Source organism: Pteropus medius, unplaced genomic scaffold (assembly GCF_902729225.1).
Source record: "Pteropus medius unplaced genomic scaffold, Ma_sr-lr_union100, whole genome shotgun sequence".
NCBI lineage: Eukaryota > Metazoa > Chordata > Mammalia > Chiroptera > Pteropodidae > Pteropus > Pteropus medius.
Window position 1 is genome coordinate 5,117,578 of NW_024356335.1, and position 27,317 is coordinate 5,144,894.

Genomic DNA, 27,317 nt, shown 5'->3' on the forward strand with positions numbered 1-27,317 from the left:
CAACAGGCCAGCTTTGGCTCGACATCACTTTCCAACACTTAAGCCGTCCTCAGGAGGCCTGGGCAGCCCTAAACCCCTGTACAGGCTGGGTCCTGGGTCAACCCAACAGCCAGGATGAAAGCCATCCCTGCGCGCGGGGCTTAGGCACTCACACCCGCAGGAGCCCCGCCTGTTTTTAGGCGCGCATGCGTGTTGCATATCACGTTAAGTCTGCAGTGCCCCACTCTCCTGCCAGGCATCTCAGCTGCGGTCAAGTCTCTGGACTTGAACTCCACAGCTGGGCGTCAGCAGCTGCATGAACCCCACCGCGGTGTGCAAGACCCGTGCAGCTGAGTGAGGAGCCACTTGTCCCAGGATCCTCAGAGTCCCTGCACTAGGCTTCATGTCATTTGGACCTGGACTACTCCTGCTAGGTCTTCATTCATAGCTTAAGGATATAAAGACTACAAGGCAGGGTTTTTTCTCCTTCAAAAATGTATTCACAAATTACAGTTTTAAAGTGGTAGTTATTTTCATTTACAAATAAAAACACTGTTCTCAGCATCCTGGGGGTAGAGGGAGAGGTAGCTAAGCTTTCCTTGGAGGTGTTGGGAGTTCGAATTAAACATAACAAAAACTAGTAATAAATGAGTAAGGTCTTAAAACAATATGGCAGGACTTGCCAGGTAGCACGTGGCTCCTTCGGGAACAGAAGGCAGAGCAGGCTACCTTGGCACAGCAGAACGACTAGCGAGAGACAAGCTGGAAATACTTTCAGGGAAACTGTTTCTAAAAAGTGTTCACAGTTACTGAGATTAAAACCTTGGAAAGGACAATTAAGGCTTATTTGTAACGTGCCTGAGCGTGTCCTGTTAGGTACTTGTCCTTTCATCTAAACACTTCTTTGCCCCTTGCAAAGGTCCTCCTGTGACAAGTCTGGCCATTGCTCCGGCCTTGGTCCCCAGTAATGCCGTCCTACGAAGGAAGACACGCCGAGGACCCGGCCTGGGCTTTTTTACAGCAAAGATATCACGGTGTATGTTATCATGATGGGAACTTTAAAAAACACACAAAGCCAACAACTTAAGAGTCTGAAAAGGTTCTCATAATGTTAAAAACCATTTTAAATAAAGTTATCACATTTTCAGTAAAACTTAGTCATCCTTCCTTGAAACAGAAACACGTCAAATTAAAACATGATTTTTAAAAAATCCTGGGTCCTGGCGCGAGTGGGCTGGGAGCGGCTCCTTCCTTCTCTGAAGGCTCCGGGGGGCTGTTCCGAGGCCACCGTCTATAAGGCGACGGCCTGCGGGCTCCACTGAATGAACACAATGCCCAGGAAAACTCCTGTCACGGTGAACCGGGAAAATTCATTTCGGTCCTCTTCCGGGGGCGGGGTGGGGGTGCGGGGAGAGTGAGCGGAGTTCCCTCTTCGCCAAGGCGAGGCGACGACTCTCGCACCGTCGGTCCCGTCAGTCATCGTAGTAATAATCTAGCTTGGTGTACACAGTTTTGCAGCCTTTGTCGGAGAAAACTCTCTCCTCTTTGGGGAAAAATGTCATCTCCTCAGCCACTCTGGTTACGATGTCCTCATCAACTTCGTAGCCTCGGGACTGCATTTCAACTCTGATGCACATTTTTAGGTGTTTATATTCCAGGGGGAGGAAGGGAACGAAATAATCAATGAGATTTCGGTCAATTAAGCTGCTGTGCCAGAAGCCACCTGGGGAAAAAGAAACAGGTGCTGTTCATCCATCGTCCGTCTGCCCGCCCGTCCATCCCTGTTGACTGGTGCCAGGCCCTGGAGGCGCAGCCCCGCACCTGCCCTCAGGGAGGTGCCACCTGACAAGGTAGGAGATTCAACCAGGAGCTGGCTGATGGACAGCTGTGGGCCCTGATGCTTCTAGGAAAGCAAAAGGCGGGTGATGCGACAGGGGACAGGCGGTTAAGCTGTGGGCTCTGGGGAGGCCTCTTGAGATGTGACGTAAAGACCTGAAATGAGACAGACGCTCGCCACCCCAATGTCTGCAGCCAGGATCAAGCGGAGGGGCTGAGGGGGAAGGGGGCGGAGTGTCGGGGAAAGCGCAGGCTGAGAAGAGCTCCCAGGGAGGGACCAGCCAGCCACTCCTTTATTTTGGAAACTTTGCAGTGACTCACTGCAGTTTCAGCAGCTGGATTAGCAACAGGGAAGAAACCTACCGCCACTGCCAGTGCATTGTGGGGGACCAAAGACTGGGGCCTCCGGAGTAAGAACGTGTGAGGGCGACACTCTGCTTTGGCCACAGGATCCTGACAGGTATTTTACCTGGGACAACGGTGGCTCTGCCGCCACCCAGTGCGTCCCCTCCCGGGTTGGGGGGCCTCCTGATCCAGCGCATGCGCCCACTGGATCACACCCAGCATTGGGGCAAACGCTTTCCTTCTGCTTAGCTGCTCCGCCCTGCTGCCTTAATCCGTCAATCAGTTCTGACGTGTGGGTTTTTTCATACCAAGCAATTCTCTGACACCAGCCGGTGTCCTACAAGTCAAATCAATTCTGACACCATCTATCTACCTGGAGTAGCGTCACATTCCATAGGTTGAGGGTTGGTTCCCCCACTTCGGCCACCAAGTACAAGTCCGGGTTGTCACCTGCGCTTCTGACTGACTGGCTATAGAGGTTCCGATGGCCCCAACCTTGGGTTCAATGAATTTGCTTAGTGGCTCACAGAACTCAGAAACGTCTTCCTCACTAGATCACCAACTTATAATAGAAGGATATAACTCAGGAACAGCCGGATGGAAGAGATGCAGAGGGCGAGGCACGGGGACAGGATGCGGGACTTCCACACCCTCTCCAGGTGGACCTGTCTCCAGCACCACCACCTGTTCGCCGACCGAAGCCCTTGAACCTGCCCTTTTAGGTTCTTACAGAAGCTTCATTACAGAAGCAGGACTGTCTGAACTTCCAGTTCCTCTCCCTCCCTGGACGTTGGGGTGGGGCTGTAGTTCCACCCCTCCTATCCGCTGGTTCCCCTGGAAACCAGCCCCTGCCCTTAGGTGCATTCCACAGACTCAGGTGTGGTTCACAGGAGCTTGTTAGGAATATCAAGATGCCTTTATGGCTCTTATCGCTTAGCAAATGCCAAGGGCCAAAACAGGACTATGACCAAACATATACTTATTACAATGCAGAGGGTCACGACTGGGGTTTATGTTTTTCTTTGCCAACAGTGCTTTGCATACAACTGGTGCCCAATAAATATCTGTCTGCCAGGACAAGGTGGGGGCTGAGGCTGTGGGAAAGAACCAAACTGACCCTGAGCAGCACAGGCACGCCCTCCCGCCCCGCCCTGTGCAAGCACACTCGGGAAGCATGGGGTTCACAACCGAGGAACCCTGCAGTGAGGTGGTGAACAGACAAGCTCAGACGGTGCCCTGCAGGCTGTGGATACCGAGGGGGAGCAGCCAAGCAAGGAAAGCTGACAGCCACGGGGTCAGGGAAGGCCTGGCTGAGGAGGCGACTCCGGGCAGAGCCTGAGCGGTAAGAGCTGACCACACAAGACCCAGGAACAGGGTGCTGGCGGAGCGAGTGACCTCAGGCAGTCTCCTGGCTTGAAAAACCATCCAGGCGCCCCCGCCTCCAACGGCCACCCCTGCTCCAAGCTCCAGGCATCTCTCCCCTGAGCAGCCCCCGGCTCTTCCCCCAGCCCCTGCAGCCTTCAGCCTGCTCTCCACCCAGCAGCCAGCACGGCCCTGTTCCCACTAAGTCTGCTCAAAACCCTGCAGGGGCTCCCTCCTTGACCTAGACTCAAACCCCAGGCCTCGCCACGGCTCCCAGGCCTTCCGTGATCTGCACGCCCATCCCGTCTGGCCTCTCATCCAACCCCGTTCGCCCTTGTTCACCCTGGGCCACCCACAGTCCCCGCCCCACACGCTCCCACCTCAGGGCTCTCACATAGGCTGTTCCCTCCGATGTCCACGCGGCTCGCTCCCTCAATGTCACCCTCTCAGTGAGCCCTCCCTGACCGCTCTATGAAAACTGCAGCCCATCCTCATCCCAGCACCCCTAAACCCTCTTTCTTGATCTACTTTTTTTCCTATTGGGGCGAGGAGGGCAGATACATCCCACCCAAGATTAGATATAGATACATCCCACCCGATTAGATATAGATACATCCCACCTTCTGATACATTTCCTTACTTATCATCATTAAGATGTAAATTCCTTGAGAGTAAGGACTTCTGTGTTTTTGCTCACTGCTGTGTCCCCTGTTCCTGGACCAGACACCTAGCAGTTGCTTGGCAAGTATTTGTTAACTGAAACAATTTGTTAACTTGGCCACCTGCCCAAGGCTATATAGTAAGCAGCAGAACCGGTTCCAAAGCTTGGGCCCTGGGGTCCCTTTGTGATGAACTGCGTTCCAGTGCGGCTGTAGTATTTAGGCTATGGTTTCTATCACATGTGTCACATTTTTTTGGCACGCCAAGAAACTATCGAACACGTTACAAAATGTTCTGCCTTTTCTCAGTAATATTCCAGTTGTGTGAGCTGACATAAAATACCCCATACTGTTCACATTTCAAGGAAGTGTGAATTTCTTGGCAAATCTGTTTCAAAGGAGATTTTCTGTGATCTAGGAATGAATCTGGGTGAAAACTTGAATGGTAATGGTGAACCCAGGCGGCTCACAGGTTTTACCCAGCGGGCCAGCCTTCATCACCGCGGCTTTCCACCTCCAAAGGCTCAAGGTCGAAGGTATGTGTGAGTTCACTGGACGCTTGGTAGTTAAAAGCCTGGACGCTGGAACCAGGGACACCTAATGGGCCATGTGGCCTTGGGCAAGCTGCTACCGCTCTCTGAGCCTCAGTTTCCTCATCTGTAAAATAAGGATGATAAATTTCTACCCCATGAGGTCACTGTGAAGACTGAAGGACAGATGCAGGTAGAGGGTTCCACACAGTGCCCAGCACAGAACGAGGGCCCAACCACTGTTTGGTGTTAGTGTCGGGCACAGAAGCTCGGAGTCTGGGCAACACACAGAAAGGAAGAACCTGATGAGCCACCTCCCCGCTTCGGAGTCACCCGCCACAGCCTTCTTTGCTCAACTGCTTTTTTTCTACAAAGGAAACGGTTTAGGTGAAAACAGGGAACTAATTTTCAAGACCTCCAAGAGCAACCATTTCCCTTTTTCTTTAAAGCAGGCTTCTCACACTTAAGGTTGCCTGGAGCCCCTGCCGCAGGCTCTGCTCAGACGCTGGACTCAGTAGGTCTGGGGAAAGCAGAGCATCTGTCTCTAACCAGCTCCAGGGCTGGGAATGCCGGTGATTTAAAACTTAGGGACTGGGATCCTGAACTTACTGTTCTTGTTATTGAAGGCTGACACAGACAAGGCGTGCTCCATATCTCTGAGCTGGATCTCTTCCCTCTGCTTCCCACTTCTCCAGAACTCTAAAGCCACGTCTGTGATCCTTTCCGCTCCAGCATTGCTGTAAAATAAGTCCGGTGAATGAGGACTGGGTTCTTTCCTGAAGCCCACAGGCTCGGGCTCAAAGCTCTTCAGTCACGTCCCAGCCTGGAACTTACCTGAGAAATATGAAGATGGCTTTCTGATAGGATACCCCGTCCAGGTTGTCATAATAATCTAGGAAAGGCTTGATGGCATCAATGAGGCCGGCATGCATCTTATCCATCTCGTCAAATATGAAGATGGACCTCGCACAGGCACTCACATTGCCGCGAATCCACAACTGTAACTGATCCTGAATTGTGAGGGGGAGAAGCCAACACAAAGTTCTCAGCAAGGACAACGAATCAACGAATCAATGAGCACTAGTGATGCTATGACTGCTTCCACAGTGGCTGCATTTACGGAGCCTGACTGTGTGCTGGGCAATGAATTTCACACACGCATAAGCTCTTCTATTCCTCGCCATGACCCCATCAAGTGGGTGTTAGCGTACCCATTTTAGACATGAGCAAACGGAGGCACAGAAAGCTTAATCGATTTGCCCAAGGTTACAAAATTACTAGGTGGCAGAGCTGGGATCTGAACCCCACTCTGCCTAATTCTGAAGCCCCGCACTTTTGATTATAATTCCAGTGCTGTGAGATGTCACACTGATGCTGTGGCATTGAGTTGCTGGTCCTTTGTCATTAAAATGGCAATAATAACACACATCCTGTGTATACCAGTCTTCTAGGAAGAAGGCAGAGACCAAGTGACTTATTCTGGAAAACGGCCTGGAAAAGGTGCTCTAACTTTCTGATGCAGGAGGTGAGACATGCAGGCTCCTTGACGAGGCAAGTGAACTTGAGAGCACGCGCTTTGGCCTGAGTGCAGTGAGCTAACACTCTTTGAGTTTCTGGAACAATGCTTGCAAATTTCTGAAATACACTTGCTTAAATAGAAACGTTCCATAAGAACATACTTAGGTACTTCTTAGAAGATTAAGCAATCGAGATAAGGAGAAAAGACCCTTTTAATCAGAAATTTGAGCTATGGCTCTATATACTGCTTTCCCAGTTTTTTTCCTCCCTGAGAAATCAGCTCTTTTCTGAGGAAGACTGAAGTTACAATGTTAGGTCTTCCTTTGATTTTGGTTTTTGCTTGGTTACCACGACCACAGTTACAATAGTCTATGTGTAGGAACGTAGTAGCTTGGGCAGCGAGTCTGCTCTACAGACAAGGACTAGCCTCGATTTACAGAGAAGGAGCCTCAGGAGAGCTGAAGCGAGTTATGTGAGGCTCCAAAGTGAGTCACTGTTTAAATAGGATTCACTCTGGTCCACTAGGCTCCAGCCGCCAAGGTTTTCCCGCTCTGCTCCAATTCTCAGGCAGTAACAGAGAACGTGCATTGAGCACTCACTAAGGATTAGCTACTGTTCTAAGCGCTGTTCACATAACGCGTTACTGTGGTCACCCAAAACCCATCACAGTTGTGTGCAACAGAATACGACCGCATTCCCTATTTTACAGAGGCAATTGAGGCACAGAGAGGTTAAGTAACTTGCCCAAAGTCACACAGCTAGTAAGGAGTAGAGCCTGAATGCTAACTAGGAGGAGCATCACAATTTGTCTGGAACTTTCTCAGTTTTAGCACTGAAAATCCCACATCCCGCGAACATTGGACAATTAGTGACCCTCACGTTCCCCCGAGCAGAAGGGGAAAATGTGTTCACACGAGTGATGGCTAAATTTCTGTGTGTCTTGCCCACCTTGCAGGTTTGTGAGATGGACTAAAAAAGGCAACTCATATGCCAGGTACTGTGACATATACTTGGCAGACAGAGCTCACTGAATTCTCACAACCTCATTTTATAGATTAAGAACCTGAGTCTCAGAGATGTCAGGCCACTATCCCAAGATTACACAGCTGGTAGGTGGGAGAGTTAGGGCTCAAATCCCAGGCTGTTCAGTGAGTTAAATGGTAATAGTTTGCAACACTGCAGTTAAACAAACTTAGGCCTCTCTACAGACTTTTCATTTACAAAATGAGTTGGATTTGCTGATCTTTATGTTGGATTTGATCCACCTCTAAAATCCTATGACCCCACTTACTTAGTATCACACTGGGCCTGTTTTTGGATACATTGATAGTGTAACTACTCCACGCAAGTCAAACCCTCTGTAATTTCCACACCTCTCTAGAGGAACTGACACATGTAACCATTTTCAGGGCTCCCTCATTTCAACATGCAATTCCCAAATCCCATCCTGCAACCCAGCACCATCCAGGAAGAACTCCGAAATTCTGCCCTTGCCTTATACAGGGTGACGTTGGACGCGTGGGGAAAGTGCAGTGTGGCCACAAACAGGTGGACATAGTCACTGTTCAGACCACCTTCGTAAATGTTCTCGGCGATGATCTTGCTGACAAAATTTTTGCCGGTGCCCGTCCACCCGTGTAGGGAGAGGGTGAGAGGTTTCTTGGGCTTCGGGTTGCTTATGAAGCCAGACACGCCGTTTAAGATGACTTTCTTTGCAAGATGCTGTCCAAAGAGCTTGCTGTCCAGGTCCTTCTGGAGCACTGGGAAAAACAAAGCCAGTCAGGGAGGGGGTGGGACGCACAGCTGGCAAAATTTAGCTAACTTTACAGGCTCATGTGAAAGCCGGCAAGGCCAGCTAAGCTCTTCGAGCACCTGGAGAGACTCGAGGAACCGAAGCCCTTGGCCCAGGGATGGCAGGTGGGTCCAGGAGGCCCGCCCCCTGCTAGTGCTGCCCATTTTACAGCCCTGGCCGGAGCCTGGCTCTTTCCTGAAAAGGTCCTTGGCTCCACTGCTTCCGCCGCCGACGTGCGCCCCTCGCCCCAGCTCTGCTCCTCCCGCCACACGGGTCCGCGCCGGGAAGGCGGAAACTCTCTTCGGAGGAAGTTTACAAGCGTCCACACGCCCCTTTTCTGCGTGAAGCCGCCTAACCTGCAGCTCGCCTCACGAAGCGTCCGACCAAACTCCGGCGTGTCTGCGGTCGGAGCCCAGGAACCAGGCCCGCCCCGCGCCCCGGGCTCTCCGGTTCCGCGCCCCGACCGCAGCTCTGTCCCGGCCTCAGCTCTGTCCCGGCTTCCGGCCCTCCAAGCCCGACCCCTGCCTTCGACCCCCGCCCAGCCCCCGCCCCGACCTACCCTCCCGGCTGAGGCTCCGCTTCTGGCCGCAGCACTCGGTGAAGAGGCAGTAGAGGCGCGGGTAGATGCAGCCGGTGAGGACGCCGGCCAGGGCCAGTCCCAGGCTGATGGGCTCCACCGCCTGCACTACCAACGGCGCCAGCGGCAGCAGGCCGAGCACAGCCCGTCCGAGCTTCATACCCGGACCCGCGCCGCCCTGCGCGTGCCCGAGCCTACCGCGGACCCGTGATCCTGCTAGACCGGGCTTCCGGTTCCGCCCATCTGTCGACGCCATCTTTGTGCGGGGCGAGCCTCCTCGCGATGCCCGTGCACGCCATCTTTGTTAGGGGCAGAGCCTCTTCCGCTACCGCGAGGTGGGCGCCGGAAGCCCCTGGGGGCCACTTTCTTTTGACTTTTAGACTTACATAAAAATTGAGAAGACAGTTTAGAGAGATCTCATATCTACCCCCACCCAGCACATAGTTTCCTCTGACATCTTACATTACTATGTTACATTCGTTACATGTGAACCTATACCGATGAATTTACATTGGTACAACCAGTTTGGAGGAATACTGGTCAAATCTTTTGTAGAATACGCCGCTATTGGAATTTGCCTCACAGACGGGGGTCATGGGTTTTGGGGAGGAATATACTTTACAGAAATAAAATGCTATTTTTATAAGGTCAAAGGTACAGACTATCAACGTGATTTATGACTGTTGACGTCATAAAGGTCGTTTGTCAAGGTTTCTCCACTGTAAAGTTACTTCCGCTCATTCTAATTTTGAGGACTGCCTGTGTCAGGTTATGAGCTAGACTCTGGGGATTCAAGAAAAAAATGTGGCACACATAATTCCTGCCTTCACTTTGCATTCCAGTAGAGAGAGAGAGAAAAATAATCTGCATTTTACAGGTGAGAAAACTGAGCCTCAGAGGGAAAGGGATTTGTCCAAGGACATAATAATAAGCTGTGAAAAGGGCTCAGATCTGACTCCAAGCCAAACTTCTGTAACCACAATATCCACTCTAAATCAGTGCAGAAGTCAACCCACCTGCTCTCTCCTCACCCCGAGCTGTTTAAATGCCTCAGGAGACATGACAGCACAAGTGGCACCCTACTTGACAGCAAGCAGGTTGGAGCCTGTTTACTCTCCTGAACTAAGTGAGGTTTCACTCAGCAATTCAGGTTTGCATTTGAGCTGTCCAGCACCTGGGCGCTGACCACATTACCTCGTGTTGCCGTAAAGAGACACAATACAAACGAGATGGCTGGATTCCTTTTATATTTAATAGTTAAGTGCTGAAGGCGATAGAAATTGTTTCTTCTTTCTTATTGAAAAGAAACAGGTAAGTTTGTAAAAGTCAGAAAATACCAGTGTCCCTTTGATCCCATCTTAGATTTTTCTGCTGTCAGCTGGATCTACTGCAAACAGCGAGGGGTGCATTTCTGAACCCATTCCAGATATTGGAAAGTGGAAGGCATGATTACATATAGAATAAAAGCACAATTTAAAAAGGTATTATCTCACCTAGAACACACAGCTGTTGCCTCCTGACCCAGGGCAAATATTAAGATAAAGTCAACATATTTACAAACAAGATTCAATAATGCTCACAGGAATAATTCGTCCCCAAATAAAAAAACTACACGTTGTTTAGTTTCAAAAGGTTACAAATTCGGTGCCTGAAAAATCTAGCAAGTTAGCAGCCGGACTAATAGAATCTGTTTTTGGAACCGTCTGCAAACAAGTGATCGGGTTTCTGTTCAGGAGCCTTTTACCGTGGGTGGGGCCAGTGCTATCTACATCCCATTCTGCACTTCTCCCCTTCAGCCATGCTCAGTATCGTCTGTTCATCTTCTTGAACTTCTCATAGTGATAGTCATCGGTGGCCTTCTCATTAGCAGGACGCTTGCGGTTAGGAGGGGACCCTGCGAAAGCAAAGAGGAAAAGCTGTTTGCCGTGCTGGAAACCGATCTGCTTCAGCTGCACACAGGCAAGGACCTCATGCCTGTCTCATTCCCACAGGAGCCCCGGTGCCCACCCGAGTGAACAAAAATATTGTAGGGCCTCGGAAAATACTTATATGGAGTGAATGAAAACAGACATATGGCACAGTCAGGTGCCAGCCAAAATATGCTGATATCAGCATCAGACTGGGTCAACAGTAGTAGCTGCGCTTGATAGAGAACTTGACTATGTACCAGGCATGGCCTTAAGCCTTTTAGATGTGACTTCTTTTAACCCTCATGGCAATTGTAGCAGGGGCATGTTACTGTTTTTGTTCAGAGCTTAGGTGAGTTGTTTAAGGTCACTCAGAAAGTCAGCCGAGAGTCTAACCCAAGTCTGGTGACTCCGAAGTCCTTGCTTACCGCGTGTTAATAACATGCAGCTCTTGGGAATCAAAGACTACAAGACCAAGATGTTACAAAAAATAATTTCCCAAGTAGGAAGGAAGAAGCAGAGTAACAGGCCGGATTCTCAGAAGCTTCAGCAAAATATGCGTTTCCTTAGAACCATCCCATTGCTAATGAAAAAGGTGAGAGCAGCTGGTGAGCATGTGGGAGGGGCACTGTCAGACGCTGCTGGCGGGAAAATGAGCGTCACACTTCTAAGGATCATTTGGCGACTTCTCAGAATGTAGCCTAAGGGCATGATGTAGTTGAGAATGATCGTCAAAACAGTGAAAATTAGAAACAACCTAAGTGTCCAACCAGAGGGAAATGGTTAGACTATAGGACATCTGTCTATACAATGGAATATGACATGGCCATTAAAAAATACGTTTTAGTGTTTAAACAGTGAAAATTGGAAACAACCTAAGTGTCCACCCAGAGACAAATGGTTAGACTATAGTACATCTGTCTACATAATGGAATACGTAGGGCACACTATTGAGTAAAACATTATGAGATCCTAGTAAGTGTATACACAATGTTTCTCACACATGTCAATATTTAAAAAGTCTGAAGGGTTATACATAAAAACGTTAACACTGGTTGTCTTTGGGTGGTGAAATTGTAAGTAACTTATCTTTGCTTATTAAAATCATCTAATTTTTTGAGTCCCTAATAGCCTAGTGAATCTCAGAGCAAATCCAAGTGGTAGGTTTCATCCCCATTTTATAGATGAGGAAATTGAAGTTTGGAATGGGCAAATCACGTGGCTGTAGTCCAGGGCACAGACTAAAACCCAGTGTCCTGGCTCCAGAGCCCAAGCTCCAGGCCTGCCTCGTCCCACCTGCTTCAGAGCACCGAGCCACGTAACCGCTCCAGGCAGCCCAAACGGCTCTGTGGTACTCACGCTCAGGCTCCGGCTTCTCTGTGTCACCCACTCTCAAGGGTCGGGCTTTGGGCTCTTCTTTATTTCTCCGTATAGGCGCATTGAGCTCCTCATGATAAACTGAACCAAAAGAGACCAGGGGACGTGTCAGACAAAGTATGGGAACCAGGAGACCTCGAGCCAATGGGGCGGGAGCGGGGCTGCTTGTGCAGAGCAGCTTACATCGGTTGTGCTGCACGTAATTCACCGCCATGTTGGTGGGCACGAAGGATGTCTCACTGTCTTTCTTCTTGTTCTGCTGCTCTGCCAGGAGACGGGCCTTGGCATCCTCCGTAGAAATGATATTTTTTATTTTAGCACTATGGGAAGAGGGAGCCATGTCACGTATTAAATCGCCACACCTCTGGTCCTCAGAAGGAAATGACCGGTGAGGCTGGCAGCCCACCACTGCGTTAAGGAAATCACCTTTCTTGGGGCAGAGATGTGCAGTTTACCAGCTCCCTGACAGCCACATACTCAGGGAGCTCCCACAGCTCTCGGAGATGCGGGAGTCAGCCTCTTCTGATCAAAGGAAACTGAGCCTCCGAGAAGTAGAGTGAACTGCCTAAGGCTCGAAGCTACAAAGACCAGGAGAGGCGAGAACCCAGAAGTCTCCCAATCTTCTCCTACACCCAAAGATGGTTCTGACCCCTGACTTCCCCCATAGCAATCCCTTTTAGAGCAGATGTTCTGTGGTAAAAACGAGAGGAGGATCATGGGGTGGCTAAGCTTTTAACGTCACTCCTGCTGGAATAAAACAGAAAACACGAGGGCCTGCCTAGGACAGCTGAAGAGCTGTAAACGAAGCCTAAATAAAAATAAACACCTTTGCTTTCAGCAGTCAGGGTCCCTCAAGTCTCTTTAACTACTCTGACCAACTCTTCAGAGAAACTCCTGGGGACAACATCTCAGCCCATCATTGAGAATATGGTTTATGTGGGTTTCCAAGGAGACAAGTAAGAAATAGTCCCCTTAACTTCTAACTGGAAAGCAGGGAGCTCCCCTTCCGGCCTAGGGCAGGAGAGAGGTGAGGCCATGACTCCCGAACGTACTCGATGCCCAGGTCCACCTCGGGGATGCCGCTCAGCATCTGGTTGGAAAGCATCTCTTCTGTCTTCTTCGCTGAGGAAACGCGGATGTTTTCTGGAAGTTCGTAGAGACAGTCCTCTGCGTTCTTCTGCTTTACTTTCTGTTCCTCATGTTCCACGATCCCTTTCCTCTTCTTCAGCTCCGTCTCAATGTACTTCATCCTGAAACGAGAGACCCCCAGGCCTCAAGGACAGGCTGGACGCACAAAACAGGTGTCTTTTAAAAGAGCGGTTCCTAACACTGGCCCACGGAGCAATGATGATGCATGATGAACTTTTCACCAAACCATGGAGAGGTGAGAAAAAGACAAGAAAATTGAGTTGATTCATGAAACGAAAATTTACCACTTAAAGAAACGAAAATTTACCACTTAAAGCACCAACCTATGAGATCAAGTCCTACCAATCAATCTATTGGTGTTATTATCTGTAAGGTTCTTTGAAGATGGGAAAATAATGGTAGATGGTAGTTGTTTAACAGCCTTGTTGGCAAAAGAAAAAGTAGGCAGTCCAATGTTTATCCCTGAAATGTTTTTGAGAAATATTACTAGTCAAGGAGCACTTTTAAAATCTCGAGAAATACTTTTAAAGAACTTTTAAGAGTTTTTCAAAGTTCTCAAGCTTTAGAGGTGGGGGAAAGAAGGGCCAACTTTGGTGTCTTTGGCTAATTCTAAAAATGTCATCTGCGACTAAATATCTTGGACTACATCTGGCTGGAGCCCATCCCCAACTGTTCACAGCCAAACCTACATGTCGGCATCCTCGTCCCTTCGGTTGGTTTCTGCAGAAAACGACGTCCCCAGGTGGAGGTCTTCCTCGTCACTGATCCTAACAGGAGGGAAGAGTGAAGCGGAGCCTTAAGTCACAAGTCAGCAAGGCTGTTTTATGCTATACCAATAGAACAAGTATGCGACAAAACAGTGTCACATCCTATTTACAGTTGGGAAAAAAATATACGCTACGTAAACAAAATAAATACATGCAAGCAAACTGTTGGGCTCTGGCGATTCCTCTGGGGAATGAGTAGATACTTTCGTATTGTTTGAACACATTAGTTTTATAATTGTGTTTTGGTTTTCTTAAATAAGAAAAAGAAAACTTCCACATGGATTCGAACGACAATAAACAACACACCTTTACAGAAGGAATGTACCCACATCTCTCTAAGCTAACTTTTTAAGAGTTTTTGTTTTCCTTAAAAAATACATACCCTTTACAAAGCACAAGTGAAGATGTCCCGCTAAAGCTACTGCTGCTCTCTGGGGGCACAGACCTGGGCAGGGGCTACGGGTGAATTTGTATCTCAGCACGTCCTGCACTTACTTATCTTTGCCCCTTTCCTTCAGTTTCTTCATGTCCACCATACCACCTGTCTTCATCTGAAATGGGTCATCCTGCAGAAAGCAAACACAGCTAAGAAGAAATATCTATGTACTCGGCAGATTTTTCTTAGAAAACACAATCACCCACTGAAGACCATCCACATCTTCCCACTGCCCGGGGAGGACCCCAGAACTTACTACTAGAGTGGTTTCTTCTTGTACCTTCTCTCCCACCAGCAGGGCCACAGCACTGAACGAAACCAAAATGGGAGGGAAGAGGGGTGAAGAATGGTGCATTTGAGAGATGAGGAAACACATTTAGGGAGTTTGTAGGTTGCGGCATTAGTGCAAGTGTGAGATTTGGGGGGCGGGCACCAAAGGCAGCTAGAAAAGCCTACGAGACGACAAAACAGGACTCAACAAGCACTGTAGATGCTGGGAGATGGGGGGTGGGAGTGGGGTGAAGTGGTACATTGTCCTATAAAGCCATTTGGTATTACCTTGGCTTGGAAAATCTCATTTATAAGATTTTGCTTTCAAGGAAAATGAACTTAAAGACAAATGTAGGAAAATACCTATTGAAGTCTTACATGATGAAAATTTACAAATTGACCTACAGGTCCCCAAATAGGAAATTAAATTACGGTACATACATGTGGTGGAATATTATGTAGCCAATAAAAAGGTTTTTGGAAATATAATCCACCATGTGAGTGAATGTCCACAATGTCATAATGAGTTGAAAAGAGCACTGAATAAAAGTACTCGCTATTCTTCACAAAAGAGAGAGAATACAGATTGGAAAGAACATTAAATGTTAACACCGGACGGGAGAATTACAGGCACTGCTTATTTTCTTGATTAGATTTTTCTAAATTTTCCAAACTCTTAACAATCGGTGTGCTTTCATAATGAGTCGGGTGCAATAAAAACACGAGTTAGCGACCTGTTCCTGCACCTCTGGAGCAAAGCTTAAGACCACACGGCTCAGGGCATCTACCGGTTAAATGTTTACAAAGAACGCTGGACCAGTCCCAGGGCAGTGGAAGGTGTCCAGTGTGTCAGGAAAAGGGGCTGCGTCTGAGGAGGTATTTGTGACAGCAACCCGGGCGGGGGCGTGTCTATCACCTCCAATTCTTCCTCCTCCGGGTTCCCCCGCAGTACCCACCTCACTCCGTTGGGCCTTTTCCTCAAGTTCTGCACCTCTCGGGTCTCTTCCAGTTTTAATCTGAAAAAAGGCAATGCACAGGCTGAGAGACCCTTCGCAGAACTCAAAAAGCAGCTTCGACCAGCCCAGCAGCCCGCTGCTGAGCCGCCGGCGCAGTGGTCCAGAGGGCGAACCTACCTGCCCCTAGACCCACCGGGAGTCAGATCCACTGCCCATCCCGGGAACACCTCTCCCAACTATGCGGGCTTTGGGGCGGCGGCCTCATCCCTATGAGCCTCAACTACTTCGCCGGCAGAAGGGGACAACAACCCCGGCTCAGTTAGCAACGCTGTCAACTAGGCGCCAGGCCGGAGGTGAGTCCCCAAGCCCGCCTCTTTTCCGTGGGAACCCCGCCCCAAACGCACCGAACCTCCTGTGAGTCCTGCTCATCTTCCTCCGACTCCGAGTCAGCCCGGCGCCGGCGGAAAGTCTTCCCGGTGACCGGCATGGTCCCACCGGACCCGCGGCCCAGCCGCTGCGCCGCTGGGCCGTGGCCTGCAATACTTCCGGCGTGCAGCAGTGTCGTCAGAACGCCGGCCCCGCCTGGCCCCGCCCCAAACCCGACTGGCTCCGCCCCGGCTCTCGCCGGACCCGTTGGCCACGCCCCACCGGTGGCGTTGGCCTCTCCCATTGGGCGGTCGAGGGGAAGGAGGCGGGGCGTGGCTGGCCGGGCCCCACGACCCTGCGCCGCGCGGCGAAGGATGCGTTTGACTGACAGGCTGCGGCGGCGCGGGCGCGACGGCAGGTGAGTTCCGGGCTGCCGCCGGCTGCTTCGGGGGGCCGGGCCTCTCGGAGCAGGGGCGATCCCAGCCCTGCCCCGGCCGGCGGGGGCCTGGCCCTGCCGAGTGCGCTGAACACCGCGGCCAGGTGAGCGGAGCCCGGGACCCCCCGGCCGCTGTCGTCCCCTCCCCTCCTCTGACCGGCGCCCTGAGGGTCCTCTGGGGTCCCGTTGCCCGACTTCGAGCCCCCGGGGGCTCGTCGCTTCTCCGGGACGGGGGCCGCCATCTCTTTTATTTCTGCCAGGGCCTGGTCCGGCGTTGAAGGCACGCGTGTGGCGTCTCGGGACGCTGACTTATTTCCCCGGGGACTGGGCCTTGACGTGTGTTTTTCTCTTTAGGGACAAAAGACGACCACTTAATAGCGGTGGTGAATCAAAGTCCCAATGCCGACTGCCCCGCTAGTAATGACCTCCAGCCACTTCTCCCCGGGGAGAGGCGCGTCTGATGTTTTGAACCCACTCGAGGGTTTTGAGGACATCGGGCCCCTCCTCGGGTGCTTTTGCCGGCCGCTTCCCTGGACCTTCGGGGGCCTCGATTTCGTCCTTTGTCACGAGGACTGTCTCTCTGCCCTTTGCCCCTTCCATCCCGAGGATGCTGTGAGGATTAAGTTTATTTGAAAAACGGGCATCAACAAACGTTTAGGAAATAACTTATTGCATAAATAGTGGCTTACGGGACTTTTAGGAACCCCTTAAATCGTTTTTCTTTTCTCAAAATGGGCCGATCCCTTCCTTTGAAAGAACTAGCACTTATTAAGCGCTTACTGCGTGGCAGGCACTGGGCTAAGCATTATCTTATCGAATTCTCTCAACAAGCCTATGCAGTAGATTCAGTTACTTTTAAATTTGCAAATGAGGATACCCGGGTTCGGTGAGGCAATACGTGCCTCAGTTTACACAGCTGGAAGGTGGGGCAGGGACTGGTCGCAGGCCTACCTCTGCTTCAGGGTTCGCACAGTTCCCGGCACAGCAGAGTTCAGTAAATGCAGTAGCTGCTGTAATTACAGCTCATCGCTGAAGGGATGCGCTGATGGAGACTGTTTGGTTCCATCTTCTGGAAGACCATTTTGAGTCTGGGCTGAATTTCTGGAATGCCTTATTTTTCTCTGGAACAGTCTCCTCCTCTGAGATTGTTGTTCTCTCCCTTGGACTGAGACTCAAGACTTCTTAGAACAGCCTTTTGGCTTTGGGCAAAAGCCACTCCGTAGCTGTGTGACCTCCAGCCAGTTACTCCACCTCTCTGAGCCTCGGTCTTTCCTTTTTTAGTGATGGAAATGAAGACGGATTTAGTTTGCAGTGTTTCTCCAGGGTGGTTATGAGGATTGAGTGAGTTCTGTTAATGTTGGTTCCCGGACGGGACCCATTCGGGTGGGGACAGGGTGGGTAAGGTGATCGAGAAGAACTGGGGGTATGTGGGAAGCAGGACTTGTCAAGGCAGGAGGCGGCTGGGGGTTCTGCTTTGAGAGTCAGAAGGATGGATGGTGGACTCTCAGGGAATGAAGACCAGGTTAAAGGAAGGAATGTATTTGAGGTTTAGGGGAAATGGAGCTGCTTGGAAGTCTGCCGGGGAGAAGAGGGTAGGAGGATACATGTTCTGAGGGGCAGAGGGGTACAGGCGTGGGTGTGTGGGGTGTGGAATGGCTGATGTGGTGAGGATCAGGGCAGGTGGGTGTCCTTATGTGGGTAGGGGGCTTGGCAGCGTCACCTTTCCTGTCCTGAGGATCTTGGGTCCTGGCTGGGAGGAGAATGCAGCCAGACGTCCAGGAAAATGATGAGTAATGGGCACCTGAGGCCTGCTCTCAGCAGCTGGTGCCAGGCCCGGATGTGCTGCCTGCCGCCAGCCCGTTTCCCTGGGGAGGCACTTCCCCGTCACTCAGTACAGGCCCCAGGGAGGGAAAAGTGTCTGTCCTTTTCAGGATGAAGCATCTTGGAAGCCTCACCAGGCCTTGAATGGGTGGGCTTTTGCCAGGCCTTCCAGCCTGCCTCCTTTCCTCCTGCTTTCTCATCCCCAAGAAGGAGATGAGTCAAGGGGGAGAGATGCCCTGGGGTCGCTGTGGTGGAAACACAGCCCCTCTGGCTGGCATTTCGGGCACCCACTGTGGCGCGGGCCCCTCACTGACTCCCAACAGCACAATCAACCAGCTGCTCTCAAGAGGGCCTGTTCCCAGGATCCAGTTCTCAGCAGTGCAGGTTTCTTTCCCTGTCAGTCTTTATTAAGCGCTTACTGTGTGCATTCCATCTATTGGCACAGAGGGAAGCTTGGGAAGAGCTGTGAAGCAGGCACACCTGGCTCACTTCCCGCTGTCACTTCCTCGCTGTGTGGCCTTGGGCAAGTGGCTTCCCATCTCGGAACCTCCATTCTTCCTCTAAGATGAGAAGCCCCAGTCCTTACCTGAGGGTGTAGGTGAAACCCTGGGCATTGTGCCTGGCTCAGTAGGTGCTGGATCCTGCGGCACCTGCTATTGAGTTAGGGTTCCCTTTTCCAAAAGACCCCCTCCCTGCTCCCACCTTAGATGAGAGAGAGGGGATCTTTCAAAAGTTTCTATTTTGGAAAAAAAAAATTAACTTACAGAAAAGTTATAAGAATAATAGAATGAAGTCCCATTCATACTCTTCACCTAGATTCACCAGTTATCATTTTTGCCGTGTTTGCTCTCTGGATATTTAAGAGTAAGTTGCAGATCTCATGACCCTAGATATTTCAGGGGAGTCATCTAAGAGCAGATGTTACGACATAGAACCAGAAAACAGTTTCCATCTTTAGAATCGTTAGCGCTGATATAATACGCAGCAGTCTGTCAGGGCTGCCGTAACACAGTGCCACAGACCGGCTGACTTCAGCAACAGGAGCTTGTTTTCTCACAGTTCTGGAGTCTGAAAGTTCAAGATCAAGGTGTCAGCAGATGCGATTTCTTCCGAGGCCTCGCTCCCTGGCTTGTGGTCGGCCACCTTCTTGCTGCGTCCTTGCGCGGTCTGTCCTTTGTGTGCATCCTCGTGTCTCCTGTGTGTCCAGATTTCCTCCTCTCATGACACTGGTCAGACTGGATCAAGGTCCACCCTAAAGACCTCATTCGAACTTAAGTACCTCTTCGAAAACCTTATCACCAAATAAGATGACATTCCGAGGTACTTGGGGGTTAGGACTTTGACATATAAATTTGAGGAGGGGGTCACAATTCAGTCCGTAACAAGAACTGTTATCTAATGTCATCCATATTCAGATTTGTCAGTCATCCCACGAATGCCCTTTTCTCCATTGCTCCGGGATCCGATTTTATCTTGTTTCTTCGGTACCTTTTATCTGGAACAGTTGCTCAGCTTGTGTGAGAAAGGAAATCAAGTTGCCGGCTGTCTCGGGCAGGAGAGACAGATTTGCTTAAAGATTTGCTCCATTCCCTAGGATTGCTTCTCCTGGTTTTACTTTAATGTCACAAGCACCAGGAGATGGACGAGCTCGGATCTTAGAAAGTAGCACTGAGAATCAGATCTAACCATGCGTTAGTCGCCCGCCATGGGTCACACTTGGATGACATTGTACATTTCCTGTCTGGGCCGGTCAGCCTGGCTGTCCTGGGCAATGGAGCCCTGAGTGAAAAGCTGATGGATTCCTACCAGTGTGTCTCCTGATCTATAAAACATGGCCAGTAACACAAATTATAGTCCTAAACATTTTTCGAGCGTTCTTGCTGTGCAGATAAATATAAACTCGGAGCCATCCTGGAAGTCCACGTGATCAGGAGTCATTATGCTAAATCTCTGTCACCATCCTCTCCATAACTTTAGTTGCTGTCTTTGTCCCCATTTCAGGGATAGGGAAACTAAGGATTGAGTGATTTATCTAAGGACACAGCTTGCAAGTAACAAGAGCAAGGAGTTGAACATAGGACTAGCTATTTTTATTACTTCTGTAATTATAGTCGAGTCTGGGATTAATCTATGTGACACACTGACATGTGGTAAGAGCACCATAAAATTACTGCCATTATTAATGATAACATCCCTGGTGGCTGCATACGGGTACCCTGGTGTTGAAACATGGAACTCCTTGTCCCGTGAGGGTGGGTCCCAGGCCTGGCTTGTTTTCCATCACCCCAAGTCATCGCCCTGAGGAGGTACTTGCACAGCGTTGGTTGGGTACCAAGATAAAGCAAACTGAAAACTTTTGGACGGCTGAGATAAGGTACAATCTTTGCAGACTCACGTATTTCTCACGTTTCAGCCCTGAGTGTGGAATATTAAGTACCCACAGTTTTTGGAACTACCTTCCACTTTTCTCTTCATGTAAGCTAATTTTTAACCATCAACTTTTAAAAAAATGTTAGTAAACCTTAAACTTTATGTTGGTCATGCTCGTACACTGTTGGTAGGCAGATAAATTTATGTATTTTCTTCTGGAGAGAAGTTTGCTTATATAGTTGATCCACTAATTTTTCTTTTGATCAAAGGTGTAGTCAAAGATTTATATTCCAAAGTACTGCTCACTGCCTCATTTATAATGGCAACACACACACACACACACACACACACACATACGAATACCCAAAGTGTTCAGTGGTAGGAAAGTGGGTGAGTAAGGTATATGGGTGTGTATGATATTATTCAGTCAACAGAAACGAAGTTGTTGGGAAGAAACTTAGTGACGTGGGAAATGCATATGATAGAAATTTTAAAATCTGTATACGAATTATCTGTTCTAGTTGAGTTTTGAAAATTCTATGTTTATACATAGAAACCAGGCTTACCACAGCAGTAACCATGGTTATTTTTATTTGTAAGAGTATAGGTGATTTATATTTTATACTTCATTTATCTCGTTTGTCTGTTTTCCAGCTTCTACAAAGGAGTATATTAATTTTATTAAGATCAAACATATCTTTTTCTATTTTCAGGGTAGGTAGGAGAAGATGAAAAATTTTAACCCTTTTCCCTATTTAGGAAAAAAAAAAGTGCAGCTCGCCGCCAACATTCATTTAATATCACGTGTAGGAATGCTACATTTTCCAGTTTTCTAGGATTTGACATTTTCAGCGATCAAACTACTGACAACAGAACGCTATAAATAGAATGATGTCATTGGTTCCCAAAGACTATCCATATGCTAGAGCAATGTGAAAATAATAATAAAAGTGAGACATTTCGTGGCAAACTTTGGAGGTAAGGTTAGGACTGTAATCTGCGAATTATCTCAGGGTAAACTCCAGCCGCAAGTGCCACCGGCGAGTATTCTCAAGGTAAATAGGGAAAAGGGTTAATCTGAGGCAGAAATTAACGAGGCAAAAACAAAGGCGTTAAGAGCAAATTTTCCCTGGGATGAGTCACTTGACGAAAAGTTGTACTTTCAAGCCATCCACTTAGGCACTTCCTCTGTCGGGGCTTCGGAGACCGTTCAGGTGCTGCTGCCCCTTCTCTGAAACGGACCTCGTGTGTCCCCTTCACACTCCATGAGAGCTCCAGGGATGGAGCTTCTGTCCCCCCTAGAGTGCTCTCGGGAGTCTGGGGAAAAGCAAGGTCAGTCCCAGGAGGAAACCTCACATACCGGAAAAGCCAACCACGTGCTCTTCTTTTCGCAACTTTAAAAATAATTAAAAGTAACCTATTGGGTTAGATACAGTGTTACACAAGCAACATGAATTCATTGTAGAAAATACAAACAAAAAAAGAGGAAATAGAAATCACTTGATTTCACCCTCCCAGGGATGATGACGGAATCCTTTCTATAGGCACAAAACAAAATTCTTCACCAAAATGAGATTTTCCCGTCATAGTGTTTTACGGCTCTTTGCTTTTTTGATCCATTCAGTAAATACTGGGAAGTTGCTGCGTTTAGGGTGCGGTTTCAGGGATTTGGGATACAGCAGTGAGCAAAGCAGATTCCTACCCTCACGGTGCTCACGTTCCTGACTAGAAACAGGCGTCCGACAGAAAAAAATGGAGGAATGGCCAGATGATAAGAGAGCCTGCCAAATGTGGCCCGGGATGGACAGAGGACCGTCCTTGGGGGAGAGAGTAGTCGGGGAGGGTGGAACTGAGTTCCGCGGGTGGCCAGCACATGCCTTCCCTGGTCAGGGGACAGCGAGGCTGAGACCTGAAGGAGGAGAGAGGACGATACAGTGAGCAGCATGGCGGGGCGCCTGATGGGGACCAGTATCTTACCTGGGTGTTGAGTATTTATTTCACTTGCTAATCCCCCGCCCCCTGCCCCAACTTTTTCAGCTCTTTCATACTAGATGTATCCTGCAACTTTGAAAAAATTGATTTAAATTCTTTTTTTTTTTAAGTTTGGTAAAATACATATAACAAAATTTACCGTCTTCATCATTTTTAAATATACAGTTCAGCGGCATTAAGTACGTGAACATGGTCGTGCAACCATCGTCACCACCCTCCATCTCCAGAACTTCTCCATCTTCCCAAACTGAACACCGCACCCACTAAACACCAGCTCCCCATCTCCCCCTCCCCCTGGCACCCACCATTCTACTTCTGTATCTGTGGATTTGACTACTCTAGGTACTTCCTATATGAGGACTCATATAAGATTTGTCCTTTTGCGGCTGGCTTATTTCACTCAGCGTAACGTTCTCGAGATTCATCTATGTTTTGGCAGGTGTCACCATCTCCTTTTTGAGGCTGAGTAATATTCCATCGTATGGAGGGACCACGTTTTATCTATCCATTCATCTTCCAATGGTTTCCCGGGCTGCTTCCACCTCTGGCCACTATGAATAACGCTGCCATGAACGCAGGTGCATAAACATCTGTTCAAGGTCCTGCTTTCAGTTCTCGGGTGCTTATCGGGAAGTGAAACTGCTGGATCGTGTGGAAATTCTGTTTCATCATCGAGCCTCCATACTGGTGTCCGCAGCAGCTGTACCACTTCATATTCCCGCCAATAGTACACAAGGTTTTAGTGTCTCCACATTTTTGCCAACACTCGTTATTTTCTGGTTCGGTGGTTTTTTGTTTGTTTGTTTGATAGTAGCCATCCTAATGGGTGCGAGATGGTACAACTTATTTTTATTATTGAACATTCTCTGAGATTTATCTGTATTAATAATATAGGTCTCAGCCATTCATTTAAAATGTGAGGTTTTCTTCATGATTTTCAATCAGTTTTATTGAGATATAATTTACGTCCAGTAAAATGCACCCTTTTGAAGAGTTTTGTCAAGTGATACCTCTTTCTCTCTCCATCTTAGCTGCAGGCAACCATTGAGCCGCTTTCTGTCTATAGATCAATTGCGATTTTAAAAGCTTTTAGTTGGCTTTATCGAGGTATAATTTACACACAGTAAAATGCACTTTAAATATGTATTTCCTGAGATTTGACGAGTATAGAGACCTGGTTAAACCCCACCTCAGTTAAGATCGAGAACATTCCAACACCATGGAAAGTTCCCTCTTGCCTCTTTATGGTGTCGCCTCACCCTCCGCCCCAAGTAGCCACTGATCCAATTTCTATCACCATAGATTATTTTCATCATAGTCATGTGCTGCATAACGACGTTTTGGTCAATGAGGGACTGCAGATATGACAGCGATCCCATAAGATTATAGCGAGCCAAAAAATTTCTATTGCTTAGCGAGGTCATAGCTGTGGTAATGTCATAGTGCCACGCGTTATTCACGTGTTTGCGGTGATGCCGGTGTGAACATCCTGGGCTGCCAGTTGTATAGAAGTGTAGCACATACAGTAATTACGGCACATTATACTTGATAATGAATGACTGTGTCACTGGTTTATGTATTTGCTATACTATTAATCGTTATTTTAGAGTGTGCCCTTCCTGGTTGTTAAAAAAAATAATTTGCTGTAAAACTATGGCATGCCACCCCAGCGAGCATCTCGTATTTGCCACGTGTCCCGATCGCATTGTTTTTCTCTCGCGCTTGATTTAATCTCATGTTGTTTCGTCCGGTAACACGTCATACAGGCTTGTAACCTAGGAGCAGTAGGCTGTACCATGCAGCCTAGGTGTGGAGTAGGCTACACCACCTAGGTTTGTGTAAGTTCCCCCTGAAGTTCATGCAACAACAAAATTGCCTAATGTCTCATTTCTCAGGATGTATTCCTGTTGTTAAGTGGAGCGCGACTGTATGTTTCAAATTTCGTGTAAATGGAATCATATAGTGTAGACGCCTCTGTTTCTGACTTCTTTTGCTCAGTTTAACGTTTCTGGAATTAGAGGACTTTTAATGGAGTTGATAACAACAAGAAGTGAGGGCAGCTTCCTAAGAGCTCTCTGGCACGAATGGGAGAAGGGAGGAGGGAGCATGCGGCCAAGATGAAAGAGATAGAGATGGACGAGGTATTTGAGATGAAGTTCAAAATCCGAAAGACTCTGAAGCTTAGCTCCAGCAGCGCCATGAGCAGCTGAAAACGGACTTGGAAGCTCAGTGCCAAGAATTAAGAAGATGTCATCGATTTGAAGATGAGGAAGCACACTGGGGAGCAAGGCATTTTAGAGCAACCAAAATCTTCGAGAACCTTGGAAAAGAACAAGAGGAAGATCTATTAAACCCTCTCTTGACCATCAGTTCCACGAAGCCTGTCATCCATTTCTAATTAATTTTTGTGTCTGATATGAGAGTTCATTTTTTTTCCCATATGGATATCATTGTTCTAATAGTTTTTGGTGAAAAGACTATGTTTTGCCCGCAGAATTATATCAGGACTTTTGTAGGAAAGCAACTGACCACATATGTGCAGGTCTAATTCTAAACTCTCTATTCTGTCCCCTATATGTCTATGTTTGAGCCAGTACCACACTAATTTAATTATTGTCCTTACGTCAGGTGGTGTAACTCTTCCAACTTTGATCTTTTTCAAAATCGTTTTGGCTATTTTAGGTCTTTTGCTTTTCCATATTAATTTTAGAATCAGCTTGACAACTTCTACAAAAAAGCCTGCTGGGATTTCACTTGAGATTGCATTGACTCTAACGATCAATTTGGAGAGGGTGGACATCTTAACAGTTTTGAGTGTGCTAGTCCATGAACATGGTATATCTCTCCATTTGTTTAGATCTAATTTAATCTCACAGATAGGAAGATTCAATAGTCATCATTTTATGGTCATGTAGTACAACAGTGTGTGGCTGTGTCATTGTTTACCCAACTGCCTGTTGTTGTTCACTTAGATTATATCCAGATTCCTCACCATTATAAACAATGCTACAGTGGACATCTTTGTAGTTCTGGCTTTGCACACACCCTTGATTACTTACAAATGATCTGGAGCCAGGTTAACCCTCTTGACTGTTCCTTGCGATTCGCCTTATTTAACTGGTGGTGATCTGTGTGTAGTGAGAAGTAGAATGCCAGTGATCAGGCTTTTTTCGGTGAGGCCCAACAGTGTCGTGATTTAGAACAGGGGCCAGCGAACTGTGGCAGCAGGCCAAGGTCGTTTCGTAGGGCCTTTGAGCTAAGAATTAAAAATATATCTTTTCATGGATTGTAAATAAAACAAAGAATATGTGGTAAAGACTGATATGCAAAGCCTAAAATACTTACTTCCCGGTCCTTTATAGAAAAAGTCTGCCCACCCCTGATTTGGAGCAAGGCTCTGTACCAGACGGACCTGATCAGGTTCCCGCCCACCGCTTACCAGCTAAGGATTGACCTTGGCCAAGTTCTGCAGTTCCTTAGGCTCCAGCTCTGTTTCTTCATGTGTGAAACGGGACCAGATAGAGTACAGAGAGGATTGTTAGCCACCGGGCTGCTTTTTGTTTTTCTATCCGAAGTTACAGGAACTTAAGTTGTCTGTACGTGTGAATCAAGAGCGGGCCTGTCACCGCGATCCTCGTCCTGGGCACGGTTCATGGCACTGGCATATGCTAAAGACACTAACAAACAAACGAAAACCCCCACATACACATACTGCGGCTCAAAACAGTGTGGGGCTAGCAGCAGTCAAGGACACTGGACCGTGTCACAAACTGTGAGAAAGGAAAGAACCTGAAACTTTGGCTTCGAGTGAGGAGGCTTGGAATTTAGAACCTTGAGCCCTGTCATTGTCATGTGACCTTTTGAAATGTCGGCTTCTAACTGCCTCTCTCTCTTTGGACTGCCCACATCTGGGAGACTGTGGCTCACCGAGGAAGGGGGCGCAGTGGCGACATGTGGATGACCCACCTTGTTCCTGCAGCCTGGGGTTGCTCAACACTTATGGGTCAGAGGTTCTGAGCTGCACGGGGTCCTTGGGCGGCTCAGGGGATGATCTGAGGGCCCCAGTGGCATGTGTGGGAGCGGCCCAGCCTTCTGTCCTGAGGGTGAAGGGGCTCTGGCAGCCGCAGGGAGCAGTGGTTGCAGGGGCTCTCCTGCAGGCCTTTGAAGGTCCCTCTTGGATCACAGAGGTGACGCCCAGCAGTGACTAGTGAAGGGTCCACCGGCACCACTGGTCGGTGCTGTGATATTAAAACAACAGAATAACTACACAAAGTGCCCTGGTTTGTCCCCCCAGGCACCCTGACAGAGGCCAGCACTTCACTCCAGCCCATGGCAGCCCGCCACTGTCGGCTGTCAGCAGAGAATGTGGACGTCGGCTGCTTCCTGGGGGTGTCGCTGTGAGCAGAGGTAGGCCACCACCTCCCCCACGCAGGTGTAGCTCCTAGGCCCGGACTGAGGAGGGAGTATGAATTTTTCAAGTAAAATAATGGAATTGTGGCGATACTTGTTTTCTCTTTTCAAGTCCTTTGAGAAAAATATACATGGACGAAATGATGTGATATCTGGGATTTGTGGCCAAAAAAAGAGGAAGTGGGCGGTTGAGAGGAAGCCAGGTTGGCCGTGAATTGTTCATTGTTGAAGCTAGGTGCTAGGTACGTGGGACCGTGTCATACGGTTCTGCCGACTCTCGCCTGTATTTACATTCTCCGTAAGTTAAAAAAAAAGACCGTGCGAGGGGCCTTGGGTTCCAGCTTTAGCTCTAGCACACCTGAGGCCGGAGACAAAAAGGAGCCCCTTTCCTGGTGTGAAACGGGGCTCATCACGGCTGCCTACAAGATCGCCGGGGAGGTTTTTGATGAAATGGTGCATGAA

General features: G+C 48.7%; 3 protein-coding genes across 4 annotated transcripts in view; 1 reads left to right on the forward strand and 2 right to left on the reverse strand.

The window, feature by feature from the left end:
• Nucleotides 1-1,062: 1,062 nt before the first annotated feature.
• Nucleotides 1,063-9,918, reverse strand: TOR1A (torsin family 1 member A). Of its 2 annotated transcripts, XM_039861738.1 has the most exons (6): nt 9,793-9,918; nt 8,581-8,979; nt 7,724-7,989; nt 5,546-5,721; nt 5,321-5,448; nt 1,063-1,702 (listed from the first exon to the last, which is right to left on the reverse strand). In XM_039861738.1, exons 2-6 carry the CDS (start codon nt 8,852-8,854, stop codon nt 1,452-1,454), a joined length of 1,095 nt encoding a protein of 364 aa, XP_039717672.1. In that variant the 5' UTR covers nt 8,855-8,979; nt 9,793-9,918; the 3' UTR covers nt 1,063-1,451. The 2 variants fall into 2 exon arrangements, with proteins under 2 accessions (XP_039717672.1, XP_039717673.1); XM_039861739.1 differs by lacking the exons at nt 1,063-1,702; nt 9,793-9,918 and adding an exon at nt 4,470-4,838 and having other exon boundaries at nt 8,581-9,617.
• Nucleotides 9,833-16,025, reverse strand: CUNH9orf78 (chromosome unknown C9orf78 homolog). Its single transcript, XM_039861740.1, has 9 exons — nt 15,865-16,025; nt 15,461-15,520; nt 14,491-14,542; nt 14,294-14,364; nt 13,721-13,798; nt 12,935-13,132; nt 12,066-12,202; nt 11,865-11,963; nt 9,833-10,492 (listed from the first exon to the last, which is right to left on the reverse strand). Exons 1-9 carry the CDS (start codon nt 15,945-15,947, stop codon nt 10,401-10,403), a joined length of 870 nt encoding a protein of 289 aa, XP_039717674.1. The 5' UTR covers nt 15,948-16,025; the 3' UTR covers nt 9,833-10,400.
• Nucleotides 16,026-16,227: 202 nt separating this feature from the next.
• USP20 (ubiquitin specific peptidase 20) overlaps nt 16,228-27,317 on the forward strand; it is a 32,445-nt gene continuing 21,355 nt past the window's right edge. Inside the window, exons 1-2 of the mRNA XM_039861464.1 lie at nt 16,228-16,366; nt 26,740-26,852. The gene's annotated coding sequence lies outside the window, so the exon portion shown is untranslated. The remainder of the gene's footprint in view (nt 16,367-26,739; nt 26,853-27,317) is intronic.

What these genes read in the sequence shown, in the direction of transcription:
- TOR1A (XM_039861738.1), bottom strand. Translation starts at nt 8,854, where the DNA reads ATGGCGTCGACAGATGGGCGGAACCGGAAGCCCGGTCTAGCAGGATCA. An exon ending in CCAACGTCACCCTGTATAAG is followed by an intron (nt 5,722 to 7,723) that starts GCAAGGGCAGAA and finishes CTCACAATTCAG; the next exon opens with GATCAGTTACAGTTGTGGAT. An exon ending in AGCCTTCAATAACAAGAACA is followed by an intron (nt 1,703 to 5,320) that starts GTAAGTTCAGGA and finishes CTTTTTCCCCAG; the next exon opens with GTGGCTTCTGGCACAGCAGC.
- CUNH9orf78 (XM_039861740.1), bottom strand. Translation starts at nt 15,947, where the DNA reads ATGCCGGTCACCGGGAAGACTTTCCGCCGGCGCCGGGCTGACTCGGAG. An exon ending in AAGGAAAGGGGCAAAGATAA is followed by an intron (nt 13,799 to 14,293) that starts GTAAGTGCAGGA and finishes CCCTCCTGTTAG; the next exon opens with GATCAGTGACGAGGAAGACC. An exon ending in AGAGAAGCCGGAGCCTGAGC is followed by an intron (nt 10,493 to 11,864) that starts GTGAGTACCACA and finishes TTGCTTTCGCAG; the next exon opens with GGTCCCCTCCTAACCGCAAG.